At 43.2% G+C, this 19,985-nt stretch overlaps 1 protein-coding gene across 2 annotated transcripts; it reads left to right on the top strand.

Annotated features, from left to right (window-relative positions):
• Positions 1-486: 486 nt before the first annotated feature.
• Positions 487-16,512, top strand: dipk2aa (divergent protein kinase domain 2Aa). Of its 2 annotated transcripts, none has more exons than XM_035536503.1 (4): positions 487-744; positions 5,203-6,106; positions 11,201-11,504; positions 14,787-16,512. In XM_035536503.1, exons 2-4 carry the CDS (start codon positions 5,453-5,455, stop codon positions 15,125-15,127), a joined length of 1,299 nt encoding a protein of 432 aa, XP_035392396.1. In that variant the 5' UTR covers positions 487-744; positions 5,203-5,452; the 3' UTR covers positions 15,128-16,512. The 2 variants fall into 2 exon arrangements, with proteins under 2 accessions (XP_035392396.1, XP_026854192.2); XM_026998391.2 differs by lacking the exon at positions 487-744 and adding an exon at positions 2,758-3,005.
• The last annotated feature ends 3,473 nt before the right edge of the window (positions 16,513-19,985 follow it).

Raw genomic sequence — 19,985 nt, 5'->3', positions numbered from 1 at the left:
TATTGTAAATTATTATTGTAAAGTAATGAAGTAGCCTATATAGTAGGCCATAGCAGGTTTCAGATAATATATTTTTACATTTAATGCTACATACAGAATTGAAATACAATGTAAGACTTGTCTAACTGAAATAGTTTTTTTTGAATTTGCTCAGAAATAGATTAAATAGCCCAGTGACTTAAGATATACTTCACTAAGCATTACAATAAACTCTTAAACCTATTTGTCGATCTGTCAAACAAAAGGTTTTGATGATTAGCCTATTACTGACTCAGCTGAAAATCGTAGATAGTATAATGCATAGTTCTTTTCTTACTATACTTCATAAAAACCATTTTACCACAATATTCTTGTAAAATGTTCTGTAGGATAATTACGGGGAAGAGGCGTGTTCGGGTGGTATGTGAGGGGAGGAGTTAAAGCCCTATCACCTAGTAACCAGTAACGTAAAGGTATCAAAAGGGTCGTAAATGCGAATCTTGAGCAGAGAGGGCAGATCTTTTGTGTAGCCGCTTGAACGCATGAGAAGCTTGCACTTGGATTTAGGCGAGAGACAAAATTATTTTTATGATACCGGATTAATCCAGTGGAATAAAGAAAAAGGAATGCTCCTGTGAGAACGGATACATCGACATGTTGGTCTCACAATGAGAGAAGGGAGTTCATAAATCGATTAGAATGTTTCCTCTACAGACAAGCTGATAATACAGAATCCGTACTTTTGCCAGCCGAGTTGAAATTTGGGTAATTACATTTTTTGTAATATGTTTACTGTTTTAGTAATTAGAAATAGATTATATTACAAAGGTGTAGCATACTTTACATACAAAAAGGCTTGGTTTAAGATGTTTTATTTATTCGATGATCTTAAAACCACTGTTAAACAGTTAATTATTTAAGTTTTGTTTGCCGAACTGTTAACCTAGGTTAGTATGTCAGGTTGTTGGTGCTGATCTTACAGGTGTCAAGGCGGAACGTTTTCGTGTGCGACGTGTCCTAGTTTGATTTATTTAGAACCACATAGCCTGGATAGTCTACGCTTGAGAACGTTCTTCATTCTACTTAAGTTTTAATGTTAACTTTTGCGCAGCTACTGCCAGTTTGTAGGCTGGTTTAGCTTTCTGTCTCATTCATGCGGTCCTTTTTAAGGTTTACGTTAACTGTATTACATGGGTAGCCTATGCTATTGGGTCTACGACAAGAATTCAGTCATACCCCACCAGTCTTACTTTTGTGCGATGCGGTAGCCTGTCCGCGCGGGACAAATTCTGTTCTGCTTTTTAAAGATACAGTTTAATCGCGAACGTTCAAGTTATTTTCGATGTTAGGGGTGACTGTAATTTAACGCTTCTTAACAAAGTTTGTGGTATGTGACACACCGTCTGCTTCTTAGCTGAGATGGTGTTTTAACCGAGTTGGAGATAATCTGGTGTCTGAAGTTTTAAATTAGGGTACTTGTCTACAAGGACCGCCCCGTTTCACAGAACTTCTAGGGACAGTTTCCGATATCACGATTAGTCCTACACCTAGACTAAAAGGAAATATGGTTGTTGAATCACCACTGACGTTACTGTTTAGTCCAAGATTATACTTCATCCATGTCCAGGAGACCTACTTAGTATTCCACGGAAAACCAAGTCTGTGTCAAGGACAAAAGTTTAGTTCACTTATAAAACAGTAGGAGTACATTTTCTGTGATATACGAGGTTATACGTGAAGCTGAAGGTCTCTCATGTTATGAAGTGGCATTTAGCATAGGTAACCTTTGCATTTCGCAACATGCTGGTGTAGAGCACATACTGGCCTACATGCAGCCATCCACACGTTTGAACCGAGCGCGCCTGTTGGAGCACTTCGGTTTTCCTGGAAGTCGTAACTCAACGCGCTGCAAGTAGGCTACGGGAAAGGGGAAAAGCAACCTACCTCACGGCTGCCGAACGGGACTTCATTGTTTCTCGGCTGAGGAAGATAAATTATGTTTCCTCTTTTTTTTTTTTCTTCGGGCCTGCGCGTGGGCCAAGAGCTTCAGTTGTTGTTTTCTTTTGGGGTTTTTCTTTTAACTAGGGTTAATGTAAATGATTAATTGTTAGTCCTGCTAATACTGCTTAAAAGCTCTGGCCATAGAAAATGTTCTTTTTGGTTGTTGGCCGTTGTAATGGACGCGCAATGTTGCAGCGATCAAACACTATTGATTCTACCGGTCAATAACGGCGACAGCCATGGTTTTTCATTTTCCGCACGACTATACACAGGAGCCTAGCTCAACAGGCGATGCGAAGTGCAATAAATGTTCAACGGCGTAAAACGTCGTCTTTTGTTATTGAGACTCGTCCTTATAGAAGCATAACTCTGAAAATGGCATTACTGAGTTTTGTTCATGTTCTAGTCATTGCGTTTAGATGGGAGCCATTTATGTTGAGCTCATAAGTGATTCAAATATTTTTTAATAAAATAATTGAGCTCTCTTTCCTCCAGTTTTTCTTCATTTATGCTTGTTGCCATTTTTTTCAGAAGAGTGCTCAGTGGCGAAGTCTCTCCGCTGAATGCGTGTTTAGCTGAAAGGGATTTTTTCCCAACGAGGACAAAGAGAAACCGGGCAGAGAAGTGTTCCTCTGCCGTTTCTTCTGTGTAGTTTTCCGTGTATGAATTTGTTGAAACGAATCGCGATAGACTACTGTGGGCTTTTGAAACTGGCAGCCCTGGGTGCAAGACTCGTTCTCCGTTTCTGTGCCCAGTTTTTGTCTGGAGCGTTGGTGAAAGTAGTCCTGATGAGTCAGCCTGAAAGCAGCCGCCGTCTGCCAACCACTTTTGCACTGCTTTAAGTACCACAGACGTGTCTATGTAGCTTTAGTAGAAGTCATAGATATCTGTGCTGGAGCTGTAGTGAGGCTCCATAAGGAAAATTTATTTATGATGCGGTGTCATTGAAGATAGTTGTGCATTTTGTGCATGGACATGGGCAGTATTGGAGCTTCCTTCTTCCGCTGAGTGTAAGGTTAATGAAGGTGAGCTTTTTATGGTTCCTCTTTTTCCAACTCGTAAATGTGGAAGAGAACAGTGATTCAGTGCAGATTAAAAGCCCATTTTATCTACTTTTTCCTGGGTTGCCATAGATATTAATGACAAACCAAGGTGTTGCCCAGTGCACTTGGTCCCAAAGTAATTTAGTTATATGTATATTTTGGCAGCTCATGTTTTGTAAAGCTCATTACAAAGCTTTAAATATAGCCTTGAATACTTGGCAGTATCATCACTTGGGCATGTGCACTGTCAAACTGGAATCAGTCTGCGTGACTTGAAGATGAGCACGTGTTTGAAGTGTAAGTGTCCAACAAATGAAACAATCTGACTTGGGGTGGGGGGTGTCTTGGACAGCATGTACTAAATTGATCACATCCAATGTCAGCCCTAAAAAAAGCAGTGTTTAACATGGCTTCATTCAGTCCTGTTCCAGTTTCAGCCTTCGTGAATCTGACGTGTTCCATTATTCCTAAAAGAAGCGGAGGATATTAATGCCCCAAGTCAAGCCTCTTCCCTGTATTGCGTAGACCACTGAGCAGCCACCATTTTAATTCCAAATAAATGTAACCTTCATGTGAGCAGAGATGACACCATGGGTGGCTATGCTGTGTTGACCAACTTGGATGTAGACATAAATGAAATATGCTACCATTGTCAAAATAATCTACATTGAGGCCTACTAAGAAGTGCATCCTTGGAACTCGAATACTGACGTCCCTGAGGAACGCTTCACTTAATTTTGACCTGGTTGGCATGTCGGAACCTGCTCACCTGGCCATTTGCTCTGTTTGAATCCATCATTTTTGTTCCCCTTAAGTGTTCATTTTGGCAGCAAACTGCTGCTGTCATATGGCATGTGCTAGCCTACACATAGACATGCACACATTTGTTTGAATTGAGAATGCCTGTTGGAAGGAGTGCATCGGTTTTCTTGGGAGTCATAACTAATTTGGCATGCTGAAAGTACGCTACAGGAAAGCGGAAAAGTAACCTACTGCTCCAAAAGGGACACAATTGTTTTATTCTGCTTTTAAAGGTTTAATGATTTAGTGAAGGGAAACTAAAGCAGTGTGATGCAAAATGATTGATGTCTCATATGGAGGTGAACAATTAAAGTAGTTGGAGTGTAGGACTAATTTGAAGATGTGTAAAGTCTCTTTGAAGCATGTGTAAATGGTTATAAGCAGGCAACAAAAGCGTTCTCAATCAATTTAAAGTAATTAAATTTTCATGTTTCAGAAGTCTGGACAAGGAGGAGATATGTAGACTATTGTCCAGTCTTATCAAATTGCTCTTGGAACACATTCTAATATCCTTTGGGATTTTTTGTTATCTCCCTAATTATTGTGCCCAATTAAATTTAATTTTTGAGGATAATTCAAGTGAGATTTGCAAGGCAGCGTTTCTGCATTGAATCAGCTGAATTTGTTGAAGCCTTAAAATAAAGGGAGGCGAAGTGATAAAGGACGCCGTGTTGAAGTAGGCAGTCATTTTCTTGGCTTGTGCTGTGCCTTTTGTAGGGTTTGAAGGGAAACTTCTTTAGCAGCAACTTTTAATTGAGGAAGACTTTGCCTTAGGTCTAATGACTCGTCAGACACTTGCAGCCGAAGTCCCTTATCTCTTCTGTGGTGTTTCATTTGGTGGTTTTAAATCACCTTTTTTCATAATGACCAGATGGCTGAATAAAAAATAGTTACATAACAGCAGAATCGGCCATATGTGTTATTTGTGTGATCACTAGGTGTATAACCTGCTTGCTTCTGTTTTAAATGTTTATGGCATGCATTTTGTCTTTACACTAAGATATCAGATTCGTTAGGTACATAAGAATTTGGGTGCATTTGGCCTCTAAACTGAAGGCCCACTCCAGATCCCTTGTTTTCAGCATTCTTGATTTTAGCAGTGTCGGTCATTTGTCACTGCATTTTTTTTTTTTTTTCCCTTTCTTTTTTTGCTTCATTAAGATGGATGTGGCCTAATTTTCTCGTAAAGGTCTCCATCTCATTCCTGCTTACACATCCGTTCTGTCAAATGAGGGATGCCACTGACATCGACTGTAAAGTGGCTCTCTGGGTGTGCACACCCTGCTGATGCATGGTTTTTCCAAGTCATCTATGAGTGTTTTACCCAGAACAGGGTAAAATCTGAGGATTTCACCCAAATTCTTTTTGTCTTTTCAAGGTGAACAGGACTCCTGAAGAAAATGCTTGATGCTGAAGCGTGACGCTGCTCTTAAGCGACAAACAGGTCTGATATGGGGACAGGGGTCCCTGAGCTTCGTGGCATGGCCTACCGGCCTCGCTGTAAGCATGGACCACTCTAAGTTACAGTTGATAATGAAGTTGATAATGAAGCATGTGACCAGGATGGGAAAGTAGCACTGAGGAAGACCCAGCTGCCACGAGCCTCCCCGACGCTGCTTCTAGTCAGGATGATGTGCTTCCTTTCGCTGAAGTTCGCCCGCATCTACCGGTGTGGCAAGTTCCTGTTTGCTGCCGCGTTGTTCGTCACACTGCTCCTGAACACCCACAACCTGCTTGCCTCCTTCCAGAGGAACGAGCTCGCCGACCGCCGCTTCCTTGGCCTCAACAAATGCCCGGCCTGCTTCGGCACTAGTTGGTGCCGCAAGTTCATGAATGGCCAGGTAACCTTCGAGACGTGGGGGCGTGTGCGCTTGCTGGATTTCTTCAACGTGAAGAACGTCTACTTCGCCCAGTACGGTGAGCCCAGGGAGGGGACGCGGCGGGTGGTGCTCAAGCGCCTGGGCTCTAGCCAGGAGCTCGCAGAGATCGATCAGAAGATCTGCAAGAGGGCCACGGGAAGGCCTCGCTGCGACCTCGTCCAGGGCATGTACAAGACAGAGTTTGCCCGGATCAACGGCGATGTGAGGCTGCTCACTCCCGACGCGGTGGAGGGCTGGTCAGACATGGTGCACTGCCCCTCCCAGAGGCTCCTAGATAGGGTAGTCAGGAGGTATGCGGAGACCAAGGACTCTGGGAGCTTCCTCCTGAAGAATCTGAAGGATACTGAGAGGATGCAGCTGATGATGACACTGGCGTTCAATCCTGAACCTCTGGTGCTGCAGGTATGAATGTGGTCATGCCTTTCTGTCATTGTTAGTGATTCGTTAGGTCAGGTGAACTTGCTTCATTCTCTCTATGTATCTCTCTGGTAATTAACTTCGGAATCCCAGTCCTCAGACACGCATGGCATAAAGTCCTGTGTGACCTTAATTTGAGAACTGGATCTATATTATGTTCTCACCTAATTGGAAAACCAACTCTCCAATATGTGAGTGTAGTGTACAGCTCAAATTTGGCATTAATTAGCAAAAAATTAGCCTTTAACCAAAGTAGCTGTTCAGGTTAATTGTCTACACTATTAAACTATTATTAGCAAAAGCTAATTAACATTCCTAGTCTAGGTTGTACTGGATAAACAGGAGGGTTGTTGCTTGTGTAAATTAAGTCTAAAGTGTTTGTAGGCTAATTGGTTTGTCTTTAGATTCTGTTTCTGTTTTTATAGTGTTTTTTTTATAGCTTTCTTCCTCCTTTCTTTTGAGGCAAACCCCACAGGTAATTTCAAGTACAAAACTGCTGCAATACCAGTTAATACCAGGGATTAACTGTATAAACCTTTGCATATTTGAAAGTTTTCATTTTCGTGCAGGGTTGAGTTATAAATGCTCTGTGTTTGCCAGTGGTTACTTGGAGCTTCCCCTGGTTGCACCAAATGCTTGTATTTCCTAAGGGACATCTTTAGGCATGAAAACATGAACATGAAGTATCTTAATCAGAGAATTAATGTGGCATGAGGCAGGCTCCAAATCTGAGTGCTTTGCTGTTCCTGTTGTGTGCATTTTGTGTCCTCAATTAAATCCTTGCCTTTCCTCACCATTACCTTGCTGGTCTCCACTATAGATTCTTTTTTATTTTGACTAATCCATTTTAATTTCTTTTGTGACTGACCTGGGTTGTTGAAGGCTTGGACAAGCATGACATCTTTGTGAGGACTGCCAATATCGGCTCTGATTTTCCATTATTCTATGTCTCTGCAACACTTCCAATGCTCTAAATGCTGAAGGCAGCCTGAGCCCTCTATGGAGCATAATCTATAAAGTTTAATTAGCTTTGTACAATTTAGCCTCTTGCCCCACCACCTCTGTCAGTTCCATAATCATAATGAGATGTCTGTTGCCCTGCATCGGAAGTCACTAATGAATGGACTTTCAGTCCATTGATTAGATTGTCCATGATCTTCAGGAGTGATTGTTCCTCTCTGCCTTTGCTGAGAGGTTGTGAAGCCATCCTGCTGGAGCTAGCAGGCCTGTTGCATCTTACTCCATTTATCATTGTTCCCCCTGTGGAACTGAGAAGTGAGATATTCCAGTTTGCCTCGTGTTAGGAGTTCATGTGACAGGGACATGGCAAACGCTGCCCTCGAGACGCTGCCAGTGCCGCCACCACTGGTACGGCCCGGACGAAGAAATCAAACGGCTTGTCAGTCTGTCTCTGCTATTGTATCATGTCGCTGGGCCTTGTCGTGCATTGACGCTGACATGTGGCAGAGTGACTGCCTCTTGTTCTCTCCACAGCATGGCTGCCCGTAGTGCTCATTTCCAGAGATTGTGGTGCAGGTATTTTTAGCTAGCCTAGTGGAGCAGCTCGGCACGAAAGGGGCGGGTGTTTTGTGGGCCTGCATCCAAGGAGCCCCTCTAATTTCTTTCCGCTCTCTCTCTCCTGAAAAAAAGGTCGAGAGCATGGTTCAGTCCCCCTGGCCTGCCATTATAGAGGAACTGCAGGGACTTGCATGTCCCCTGGAAAACTGTGCTGGACTTGAATTTGTGCCTATGTTATTTATGCTTCCTTGCTCTGTTGAGAGCATGGCCCATCTGCTCAGCCAGGCTGAGAATAGCACAGGCAGGGCCCCCCGGGGATAGCGTATATCATGGCATTAATCTAGCACGCATACCCCCTGTTGCTGATCTCACCTGATAGTGGTGGTATTACGGGGCTACGGTGACCTGGGCAAATTTTGAAAATCCTCCAAAATCTGCCATGGGTCCTCCACTGTTTGCTGTAATTGTTTGGGCTAATGAGGGTGTGTTCAGCACCGATTCTTTTTTGGCTCATCGCTCCATAGCCCAAACAAAGCCGTTGCTACTGGGACACATCTCCTCCTCCGTTTAATGAGGCACACGGTACCACTTATGAGAAATCCTCTGGGAGAGCTGGTTGCTGAAATCAGAGTATAAACTGGGAGATGGACTTTACTGTTACAGTGGCACGACTGCCGATTCACCAGCAGACATCACTTGTTTTCCTGTATGCGCCTTTTCTCTACAGTAGCAGGAAATTAGCCTGGAGTGGAGTTTTATAACCCCATTTTAAAAGACACATTTTCACTGTTGCTGGGTAATTGTCTGAAATATTTCCTACCCCTCAACTTATCCTCGCAGTTTTCTAAGTGCCTGAAAGTGCCTGACATTCATCAACTTTAGAATAAGTTAATTAATTAATTAATTAAATGAAGCTAAAAAAGCAAAATGTTTCCTAATAAAGCAATTTTTCTAAGTGAAAGGTAAGCAGTGTTGCCCTGTAATCATAATTTTGCAATTTTATGTAATGAACATTTGCAAAAGTTTCCACAAGGGAACAAAATGGCATACTGTTTTTGCCAACATCTGCTCAAATAACCCTCTGACCTCTCTGCCTCTAACCTTGCCTAGTTGTTTTCTTTCAGAGGTCTGCTTGCAGCCTGGCAGGCTCCACCACTTCGTGTGTTGGTCTGACCTGGGCTCCAGCGGGCGGGTGGGGAGACGCGGTACGCGGGAGAGATGGTGCGTTAGCAGCCTGGCCTAGTGAGACAGATCAGAGGCCGTACCAGCTGTGGCGACGCTTTTGTTTTATTCAGCCTTTCACCCAAAACCCTCCCACGTGCTGAGTCACATGACCATTCAGGGTACATGTGCGAGCACCCACATGAGCAAACTCTGCTTGCAAGGGGACCAGGTTAGAACTTCCACTGTGGTTAGAAATTAGACTTTTGATGGGACTTTCCTCTTCGGTGCTCTGTTCTGTAGCTAACCTCCACACACAGCTCCTTCTGGGTTTCTTATTTCTCTGTCTCCACTTCATTTCTCATGCTGGTGTGGTTCATAACTTTAGAAAGTGTTTCTTAATTGAAGCGACTGGTCCTCAAACTGTTTATTAGACAGTCTCTCCTTCGTTTTGCTCCAGCACCACTGATGCTCTCCTCACCCCACTGTGGGTCTCGGCGGAAATGGGACACTGGAGCACAAGTGCCGTTGGTGAATTGGATTTCTTGGCGAGCTGAGTGCTCTCGCAGCTTGAAGGTCACACGCACTGCCAGCTGCATGAGGGAGCTCAGCTTTGTGGTGGAGGAAGTGGTTGGTGTGCCGAGCAGGGGCTGTCCACGCCTGAGCTGCTCTAATGCACAGAAAGATGCAGAAATGGTGCTCTGTTCATGACTGCAGCCACAGCTTTACTGGAAAGCGTGTTGAGGCATGCAGGGTTCGTCTCCACCAACATTCTAATAAGGAACCGTTTTCTCAGAAAAGGGGTTTTGGCTGAGGCTTTCAGAGTCTTTCATGTGTTATACATTTAGGGGTAAGAAATTGGTAACTTTAAACACCTGATGCCGATATGGGATATGTAGCTGAGATGAATAAGGAACCAGTGGGTGCGGTGGGGTCGTATTCTGCAGCTGTTTCATCTATAGAGTGCCTGATTTAGCAAGCACTAAAGTAGAAAAGGAAGTCTGTGTGGGTGTTTTTTTTTTTGTTGTTTTTTTTTAACAGCCCTTTCTTGGGACAAGTTCTACACAAGCTGTGCTTTTGACATTTGCAGTGGCAGACACTTTCAACTGGGTTTTTTTTTTTTTTTTTTTTTTTTTTTTTTTTTTTTAAACTCTGGTTCTGCCAGTGGCCTTGTTGGTCTTCATTTTGGGAGCGAGACAGGTGAAATGTCAAATGAGTACTTGAAATCCCCAAATCACCTTCAGTTACTTTCTCTGTGAAGACTCTCCAACACTCCCTTCCTGCTTTTATTCATTCCTTCCTCCAGCTGTTAGAAAGAAAAGCTCCATCTTGGAACTGAGCCAAGAACCCTGGATACTGGCACTTGTACAAATTGGGTCAAATTAGAAACCACCCCCCCCCCCCCAATAACAAAAGACCACCTGTACGTACGGAGTGAGACAACCTTCTAATGGAGCATGTAATTCAAATAGCCCATGTTATATAATCCTTTTAAGAGTATGTTTGTGGTAGCAAGGGCTTCTGTTGGCTAGGTGGAATCTCACTCTTATCTCACACGCAACAACAGGTACAGACAGCAGGAAGCTGGCTGGCATTGTAAAAATTCGGCATTCTGTCCTGACCAAAGTAAGTAGGAAACCCTGATGGATGCTGTCGGTGATCAGCAATGGCACCACCTTGTGCTACGTGCATCTGGTGAGCTGGAACATTTGATCTGTCCGATTAAAGTTTAATAGTCTCGCATCCATTTTTAATGATCCATCTCAAAATGGGGAAAATTTGATATCGGGAGCACTTAAGCTGAAATTTATGGCTGATGTAGTGGTTGCACTGTAAACCATTGTGTCTAAAATGATGGTACTTGTGTACACATTCCTTTCATAAAAGGCCAAATCTTAGGAACCTTGTAATTATGGCTTTCATACAGATTGAAGGCCTTAGCTGTGGCCTTCTAAGTTTTGTCTAATAACATTTAATTATTGCAGGGTTATAAAGAGCATCAGCATCTAGGCCTAAAGAGACAAAGATCCAGGTATTCAGTGCCCAGAGAAGCTGAACAGCTTTTGATGCTTCAGTTTATTGTTGTAGAATACTCTGGATTTTAAGACTTGTGTGAGCTGTGAAGTGGGGTTTTTTTCCCCTAAATGCTTCAAAGTACAATTTTCACTCATCATAAATCATCTTTGTCTTCACTTCCCCAAATCCTTATGTGTTTAAGTGGTGGGGCAGAGCAGAGCCTCTGAGAATGAAATGTGTACAGGGAGTTGGTCTAGGGGAAATCTAGCCCCTACCTTGAATGCACCTCCCAACCTCCCCCCAGTCTTGCTCTCACCCTTTCTCTCGCTTGCTCGCTCACACACACAGGAACACTCACTCTACCCTCATGTTTTGTCCCCACAGTCCTTCCCTTCTGATGAGGGCTGGCCCTTTGCCAAGTACCTGGGGGCCTGTGGTCGGATGGTGGCGGTGAACTATGTGGGTGAGGAGCTGTGGAGCTTCTACAATGCTGCGTGGGCAAAACGTGTGGACCTAGCCAAGCAGTTGATGGACATCGCAGAACAGCTCACCAACAACGACTTTGACTTCGCGCTCTACCTGCTTGACGTCAGCTTTGACAACTTCGCTGTCGGCCCGCGCGACGGCAAGGTCATTGTCGTGGACGCCGAGAACGTTATCGTGGCAGACAAAAGGCTGATAAAGCAGAGTGAGTCGATGATTGATTGTGGTGATTAAAACTTTTTGTTTGGGCAGAGGAGAGTGGTTTCTACATAAACCTACATTTCTACATTATGCAAGAAAGCCAAGAATTTAAGTGAATTACACTGTTGTCAGGATTAGTTTTTTGATGAGCTTTGAATGTTCTGACCCAGTTTTAGACCCCTTTTTCCCCCCACCTCCATTTCTTGAAGTTGTCAGGTACACCGTTCTCCCACTAACTTTGGCCCATAGTATGTTCATGTCTCCATGAAGCTTCTGCTGACGTTTCACACTAGGTAACTGCAGTATGAGAAAGTCAGGTGCAAACCTTTACGGGCCTTACACTCCCTCAAACTCTCAGTAAATTTCTCCATCCTCTGCCCTGTTGTGTTTTGCACTTCTTCAGAGCATCTCTGGAATGAAATGTGGTTACCTGGAAAGAGACGGTGGTGTTCATTCCCACATGGCACAAGGGGAGTTTGCTGCTTCCAGGGCGGTCTTGGTTCTGCTTTTATTCCAATGTATTGTGATGGAAAGTAAGAGGAGGTCCGTTGGTGTCATGAGGCATGGTCTGGAGATGCTGGCCAGGAAGCTGGAGGTTGGTGTGTTGGCATACATTGGGGAAAAAGAGGGTATGCCCCTTTTTGAGAACCCTATCTGGACTGGCAGATGGGTGCGTGAGGGTGGGATGGTGGCTTGTGCAATAACTTTTAGAATAATGCACTGCCTGTATGAGTAGTAGTAATGTAGGCAACTGAATGCCAGTGGGGTGTTATTTATTTATTTTTCTCCCATGAACAAAGACAAGATAATTAACTGAATAAACTGAAGTGGATATACTGTGACAAGCCTTTATGTAAAGTTCTACAAATAAAGGGAAAAGTAAAGAAATAAAAATAACATTTTCAGTGGTAGATGATAATGATGTGGCAACCACCGAACTGTTAATTCTGTAAATTCTGCTCTTTTGGCCAAATGTGCATTGCACACATTGGACAAGCCATTGACTTGGTATGAGTTGGAGTCTGTGGAGATTTTGGTTGTGTGAAGGCCAGTGAGTTGAACTAATTAGTGTTTCACAAGCTGTTCATCTTTTCAGTAACCTAATTAAGTCCTGTTAATGATGGCTAGATCCATTTTATAACAAATGTTTCACAGTGTTGATTGTAATATGCATGTTATTCTAAATCCAAAAAGCCTTAGTGTTGGCTGAGTCTATAAAATGTTCGTTGGAAACCAAATTACACAATGAGTTCATTAGGAATGAAAGAAAGTCTTCGGAGTTTGTTCTCCTCGGACCGTACAGATGGGTATCATGGAGATGTCTGCTGCGATTTCCTTATTGTTGAAGTTCACAAGCGAAGCTGTAATTATTCCATGGGTGTAGTGTTTTTTTTGGGGGGGGGGGGGGATGTGTCCCCCCTGCTCCCCAATTAATTCCTGCTTTCACAACTCGTATAATGTGTTCAGTTGGGTGGTGTGAGCAGTGACAGCCCCCCCCCCACATTTAAATGAAACCTACACCACAGATTATTCCAATAGAACTTTTATATTTCTCAGGCAGTGCCCCATATGACCTTTAACAGACAATGGCATGACTTTCATTAGCATTGCACAGGTTATTGTTTGCTAATTATTATTGCTAATTTGCCTTTTGCAGTACTGGTGTCTCAGATGGCAGGAATATGCAAATGAGCCTTCTAACAAATCGGTTGTTTTTGTTTTTTGTTTTTTAATTATAGTGAGCATCCTGACCAATATCAGATGTTCCAGAGACATGTTTTGAGGGTGTTGTAATGACTCAGTGTTTGTGAGTAATGGCAGTGAAAATAACACATGCCATTCTTTACCATATGACACTGAAGGTTCAGAGGGTTAATTTATTTATTTATTTATTTATTTATTTATTTATTTATTTATTATTTCCTTTTCAAAGCCCATTGCTGTCATTATATGTAACATTATCATGATTGTGGTATTTTGTCAACATCATGCACCCCAAAGCATCACAATAGCTTTTAACTATATACATGTATATGCATGCGCGTGCCTGCACACACACACACACACACACACACACACACACACACACACACACACACTTACATATTCGCTTAGACAAACACCTTTTTATACATTTTGACATCAAACCTACAGCCACTCCCCATCCTTTCGGCATGGGTTGTCATTTTCTGGTGCCATTTTTGTTGTTATCCCTGTTGTTGTTACAGTTACAGCAGTAAAATGCTGGCATTAAAATCCCCCAAAAACCTGCTCATGCACGCATTTTGCTGTTCACGAGACTGGATGATGTCTCCTTCGCCAAATTGTACCCCTTTGCCTGGGACTTTGGAAGAGAGTGTGTGTGTGTGTGTTTGATTCTGAGTGGCTGCACATCATTGCCTCCTCTGGTTCTGCTCATAATTGGCTCCCCAGAGGGTGATTGGCAGTGTGGTGACTTCATTTTCTCTAATTAGTTATTGGCGCGCAATTGGGTTGTGTTGGGTGACCTGGAAAGTGGATCTTCCGTTCGTCATACCTCCATATGCCGGAATATAGATCTGTTGATGAACTGTCATTGCTGCCTTTGCTGGTCTTGGCTGTTTGTGCCTGTTGCTCTTCTGCCACTGTTTCTGGAGTCCCAAACATGTCAGAGACCTTTTTATGGTCTGTATATTGACAGAGGTGGGCACACCTTGCCAACAGCACAGTGTTAACTGTTTTAGAGGATGTTCTGATACGAATCTGCTCTTCAAGATGGTTAAACACTATATCATTCATTGATTATTATCATATTGGCTATTATTATTGTAGAGAGTCCGAATGTGAGTGAATTCTAACATCTCATTAAAGATATGTGACAATGCTGATCATCCAAGTATTTTGCAGGTGTTTTGATTAATCAAGATATTCACAATATCTAAAAAATACAAAATATTCTGGTCAAAACCCAAAGGTTTGGGTTTAAATTTGATCCGATTCTGGGGTTAAGGGTTCAGAAATGTGTGTTCAGATAAGCTGTATTGCAATTGCGGAATATAGCAGTATAATGTGAACTTTTTTCTTTTTTTCCCCCCATATCTTCTGGCACTACTCTTCAAAATGAAAAATTATGCTTTTATTTCTGTGTGGTTGAAGAGACTATATGTTTGATGCCCTTTGCACTGCTACATTTTATAAATAAGGCTAGTTCTACACTTGAGGTGAAAAACAGCTAATGAGGGTATATTGAGACTCTGTTCACGCAGTTTGTCATGTTCAATCTCTGCGTTTGTGTGCTCCTCCTCAGACAAGCCGGAGAACTACGACGTGTGGTACGAGAGCCGCTACGAGGAGTGCGACAAGGAGGCCTGCCTCTCCTTCTCCAAGGATGCCCTGTGCTCGCGTGTCACAGTCGACCACAACTACTACGCTGTGTGCCAGAACCTGCTATGGCGAGGCGCCACATGGAGGGGCACTGCCGGTGGACTGCTCCACGACCCGCCTCCTGACGTGGCCGCCGACGGCCGGCTCACCGCCCTGCTGGATGAGTGCGCCCGGCCGCGCCAGCGCTTCGGTCGCTTCCAGGCAGCCAAGGAGCTTCGCGAGTACCTCACGCGATTAGCAGACAAGATTAGCACCGAGAGGTAGTACTCAGGGAAGAGGCAGGGCCGTGGACCGCCCCTGCTGCCTGAACAAACTCCAAGAGCAGGATGAGATTTCTTTTTTTTTGGCTGTAGTAAACAAGCATCAAGCTTTGACTTTGACTGAGTTTCAAGGGGCCTGGTCCCAGACTATTTAGGGGTGTTTGCACATGGGCCTGTTTGAATGGGCTGGCTGAAGGACTATGGATTGCAAGTGGGAACAGTACACTCAAGTATGGGTGGGTGGGTGAGGGGGAACAAGAGTGTGTATGATGCTTTTGAGCTGAGGCTGGTGTGCAAGCCTTGTTAGCTGTAATGGCTGTGCTGCAAGAGCTACAGTCAGCCCCGTCTGGGTTACTATCAGGACCTCCTAATGAGCTTTATGCTTAATTTATAGAGGCTTATGCAGTAGAATGACCACAAACCATAGGCCCATGTTCAAGTGATCCACTCAAGTTTCATTTTCTTCTTGCAAGATTTATTATCCCACGTCAGGAGGAAAAAAGTCCTTGTTCAGTATTGAAAGGATGTTTGCTCAAATTTCTCATCTTCTGTAGAACATCTGCTCAGTTTTCTATTACTGTAATTAAGAGGCTGACATGCGTACATGAAATGTCAATCGTGGTCTGCGGTATTTGGGTATTGGGCCTTGCGTGCAAAAATGGCATGAAAAATGTGCATAGATAAACTGATTAAGGAAACTGCGAAGTATGCAAGAACAAATACCAAAGAGTAACTGATATTATTTGGTTGGTTGTTTGTTTCAAATCATTCTGGCCATTATCGGTCAAAGGGAAGCACAGCCCTGTTTCCAAATGCTTTCACATTTAACCAGTTTTAACCACTTTTTAGTCATGCATCTTTCTTTCATTGTTTGGACCAACACAGCTTAGATGTCCAGTGTGTGGACCTGTTTTTTGTCAAGTTGAACTTGCACTACAAAAGAAGCATTGAGTTTACAGAGACAAATTGCACTATGTGTCAAAGGTCATCAGTTCTTTTAGAATTGTCTCATTAACATGCTTCAGAAACTTGAAATGTGACTTTTGGATTTTTTTTTTTTTATTTTTTTTTATTTTTTATTTTTTTTTGATCCCCTATGTGAACTTTTTTCATTTTTCTGAAGCAAAGTTAGATTCATGTCATCAGCTAGGTAATAATTACCCGTTTCAAATGTTTTGTGCCTGTTTTGTGCATCATCTTTCTTCACCATTCGTAGCAGATTCTGTGACTCTCCCCACTCGTCTTGTGTATGTTCAGCTGCTTTTTGCCAGTCTCTCCTTTGTTTGAGACTATTCCGTAGTCTGGTCTTACTGTGCCTTCCAGTCTGAAAGTTGTATTTACAACTGGATAAGAACTTCAAAGTATATTAAAGTATATCTATACTTGCCAGGTCTGTAGTTGATTCATTGTGTTCGATTTTGATAACTTATGAAACCAAGTGCTACTGAATAAGGATTTTGTAGCATTTAAAAATAAGTATTTCTTAAGGTGCATGTGTGTGTGCGCCCCTCCATATAGATTTCCCTCCTTCTGGAAAGCAGCCAACACACACATCCTATGGTGGAGGCCTACAAAAAGGGGGAGAAGGCATCTCTGCACAGACTGTGTGGCTCATGGCTCTCTCTTAAGACCACTCCGAGTACTCTCTCTTTAAGCTAACTGCACAGGGTTATTAAATGATGTCCATTACATCACTTGTGCTAAAGGTAAATATGTACACCTAGGTATTAAAATATGTTTAAATTACTCATCAATGAACCAGTCTAATGAATGGAACTCTCAAATGTTTGGTGACAGGGAACATAGCTTCGATTTTACTTTATTAATCAATAACTTGAAAGTGTGTATTTAAGACTTGGTTACAGCTCGTAATTCATAATAATAGCAGGGACTCTAGCTGAGCCTCGATTTGCCTCCCTTGCAGAGTTCTCTGTTGATGAATGGGGTGATTCTGGGCTAAAGTTAAACACATTCACCCATGCCACCTAAATATAGATTTCATTTCCCTGTTGCAAACCTTGCAGTGTTGCAGCAGTCCAGCTCACTGCCACAACTGTAGTTTAGCTTTACCGAGTCAGAGGATATTTGGCAGTGAAACTGGAGACAAAGAATTGCAAAGAACCTTTTATTTATATTGATCCTGGGAAGTCGTTAAAGGGAAGGTTTTAAATCCTGAACAACTGCTAGCTGTCACCAGTTAGCATGTTGCTATTTATTTGATGGCAGTCATTCGATGATTTTTTTGTTTGTTTGTTTGTTTGTTTTTATGCAGGATCAGCCAGCTGAGCATGCTGCTTTAAAGATGGGTTTTTGTTTGTGTTGTGGGGTTTTTGTTTTCTGAGCCTATGTGTATGTTGTCCTGACATTTCTTCCTCTAGCCGAGTGCAGTTTTCAGCTACGGCTATCGGTTTACCTGCATCTGTTCTGTGTCTTATTTAGGGTGGAGGTGCCATTTCAGCCTCATTTTAGATTACAGGAAGGAGTGCAAGAAAGGACAGACTTCCACAGTGTTTCAAAGCTCAGCTATATTATCTGTAATTCTGCACAAAGTCCACTGTCACCATCTCTTTTAAGACTCGAGGGTCACCAAGCCATGTGTACACAAATTATCTTTGGACTCAGGAGTCCACAGAAAGCTGAAAGGAACTGGTCAGGAGTAAATGTTTGGCTACTGATGGGCAGAGCTTAGGATTCGGGGCACACACGAGCAAATGCATTCATTTACACCCTGCATCAGTCTGGAAATCTTCAGTGCTTGCACATTTGTTGCATTTAAATGAGCTAATGAAGTAATATATGAACTCATAGTTCAGAAAAAAAACTTGAGGTCACACTAGAGGATTTGTGGTAAGCACCATTGCTGCATTTGGCTGGTTATGATGGGGAAAATTATGACTGCTGTCAGCTGGTCCTTTCAGGAAATGCATGTTCATGGTTCTTGACGGAAGTTATGGTAGTGTTTTTTTTTTTTTTTCTTCCTATGCAGCTTAGCAGAGGAGATGAAAAGAGGCGAGTGGAAGAAACCCGCTGCAAAATGGTGTAAATGTACCCACCGCATTTTCCCCAAAGTGGTTTCTTATGGGTAACACTGTGGCACCAGAAAAGTGAATTCTGATCATTGCAACCTAAATGACAAGCTGAGACAGACTGATAACATCTGAGCCATTCCATATCTTCTCTCAGCTGATGTCTCGTATGAGAATTGTCCCCACCCCTCCATGTTCATGTCTGTGTGTTTGCCTGATCCTTTGAGATGGCCACAGGCACAGAGGTTAAGGAAAGGGAGAGTGCTTGGGAAACCTACACTGTGGAGGAACAGCTGTGCCCCCATTACTCTCAGGGTGAGCATGGCTGTCTCAGAGAAACGTGCAGAGGATGTAATTACTATTGACCTAAACGTAAGAGGGAGGGCACCATCCATTCCCCCCCAGGGGCTCTTAAAGCCAAGCTGGCACCATGATTACAGTTCTGTTTATATATGTGAGTATGTGCTGATAGGCTGGGCTGGCTGCCTTGTCACAAGTTCTCATACCTGACAGAAATAACATTCCATCACACGACTAGGGCCTAAGTAGTGCCACATTGGTCTTGTCCTTGAAATCCCTCCTCTATAGAGTTTTACTTTTTTCCAAGAAGAAAAACATGTTGCTGGCAGTCCATTGTGGCAGTCATAAGCTATAAAGCAGAATGGGGTCTCTGACAGGCTAAGAAATTCTAGCAATGTGCCAAAAGGCCAATTGTTTCATGCCGCATCAGCATACTTTCCTATGTATAATACACAAGTGCTGTGCAGCAATTATTGCTCTTCACTGTGTGGCACTACATGTGTACACAGGCACATAGAGGGTGATGATACGGAAGTGGATGGGCACAGCGGATATTCAGTCACTCTCCCATGCTAAAGCAATTGCATCTCATAATTGCTATGTTAGCTGTATTTATTTTAGTTTTAGTTTTTGCCTTGGCACCGCAAACTTTGAAGTTGCTGACGCACACCCCTATTGTGCAAGCGCTGTTGAGGCATGAGAAAGCATCTCCTATTCTTCTGTGCTCACAGAGCGCGTTATAAACATAGAGAGTACCCCGTTCAGTTCCTCGGTGGAAGGTTTCTGTTTGCAGCCTCTTCCTCTGCCATGTCCACAAAGTACAGTTTTCCTGCTGTCACTGAGATTGACCAAAGGTCGTTTTCTCAGAGTGAATATCGGCAAACTGCAGGGCCCCGACTGGCTAAGAGGCTTTTTGGGGTCTGAGCAACAACTCTTGCTTGCATGGGGGGCATGTAGTGAACAAACAGCTTCACTAGTCAGACTAGTCAGAGATTTGCGCCTATGCCGTCATGGATAGTGGCATTATTTCCAGAGATAGATTCACACCCATGTCCTGTGAATGAGTGGCCACATGGCAATTGAACAAGACCCTGAGGACATTTCCTTGTGAAAGTGACTCCTGATGATGAATTGCTGATTCCCACAGGGGGGGTACAGATCCACAGGTCTACTCTCTCTCCAACTTGGAAGCCAACAAAGATTTAATCTATATCCTAGCAGAGATTTCTTTGACAGGTCTCAGGCTGTTTTGGATTTAAAGGCTGTTAGGTGTTAGGCCAGCCATTAAACGCAGTCTCAGCCAGCCTGAGATAACAGAACTGCCAGTCACTCCTCACTGGTTCACAATAGGTTAGGCAGTCTAGCTACCACCCACATCTAGGAGGCTTCCTATATACTTCCTGAAAGTTGTGGGGAAAAAATGTGATCCACATGTGACCACCCACATAGCTCTGCTAGGGATCTCAGCAGTACTTCATCTCATCCAGGGTACTGTCAATGCACAAAAATGTTCCAGGTTCTTGCCACCTCTGGCTG

Source organism: Electrophorus electricus, chromosome 18, assembly GCF_013358815.1.
Source record: "Electrophorus electricus isolate fEleEle1 chromosome 18, fEleEle1.pri, whole genome shotgun sequence".
Lineage (NCBI taxonomy): Eukaryota > Metazoa > Chordata > Actinopteri > Gymnotiformes > Gymnotidae > Electrophorus > Electrophorus electricus.
The sequence above is the reverse complement of the archived record's forward strand: the minus strand, read 5'-3'. Positions and strand labels throughout refer to the sequence as shown.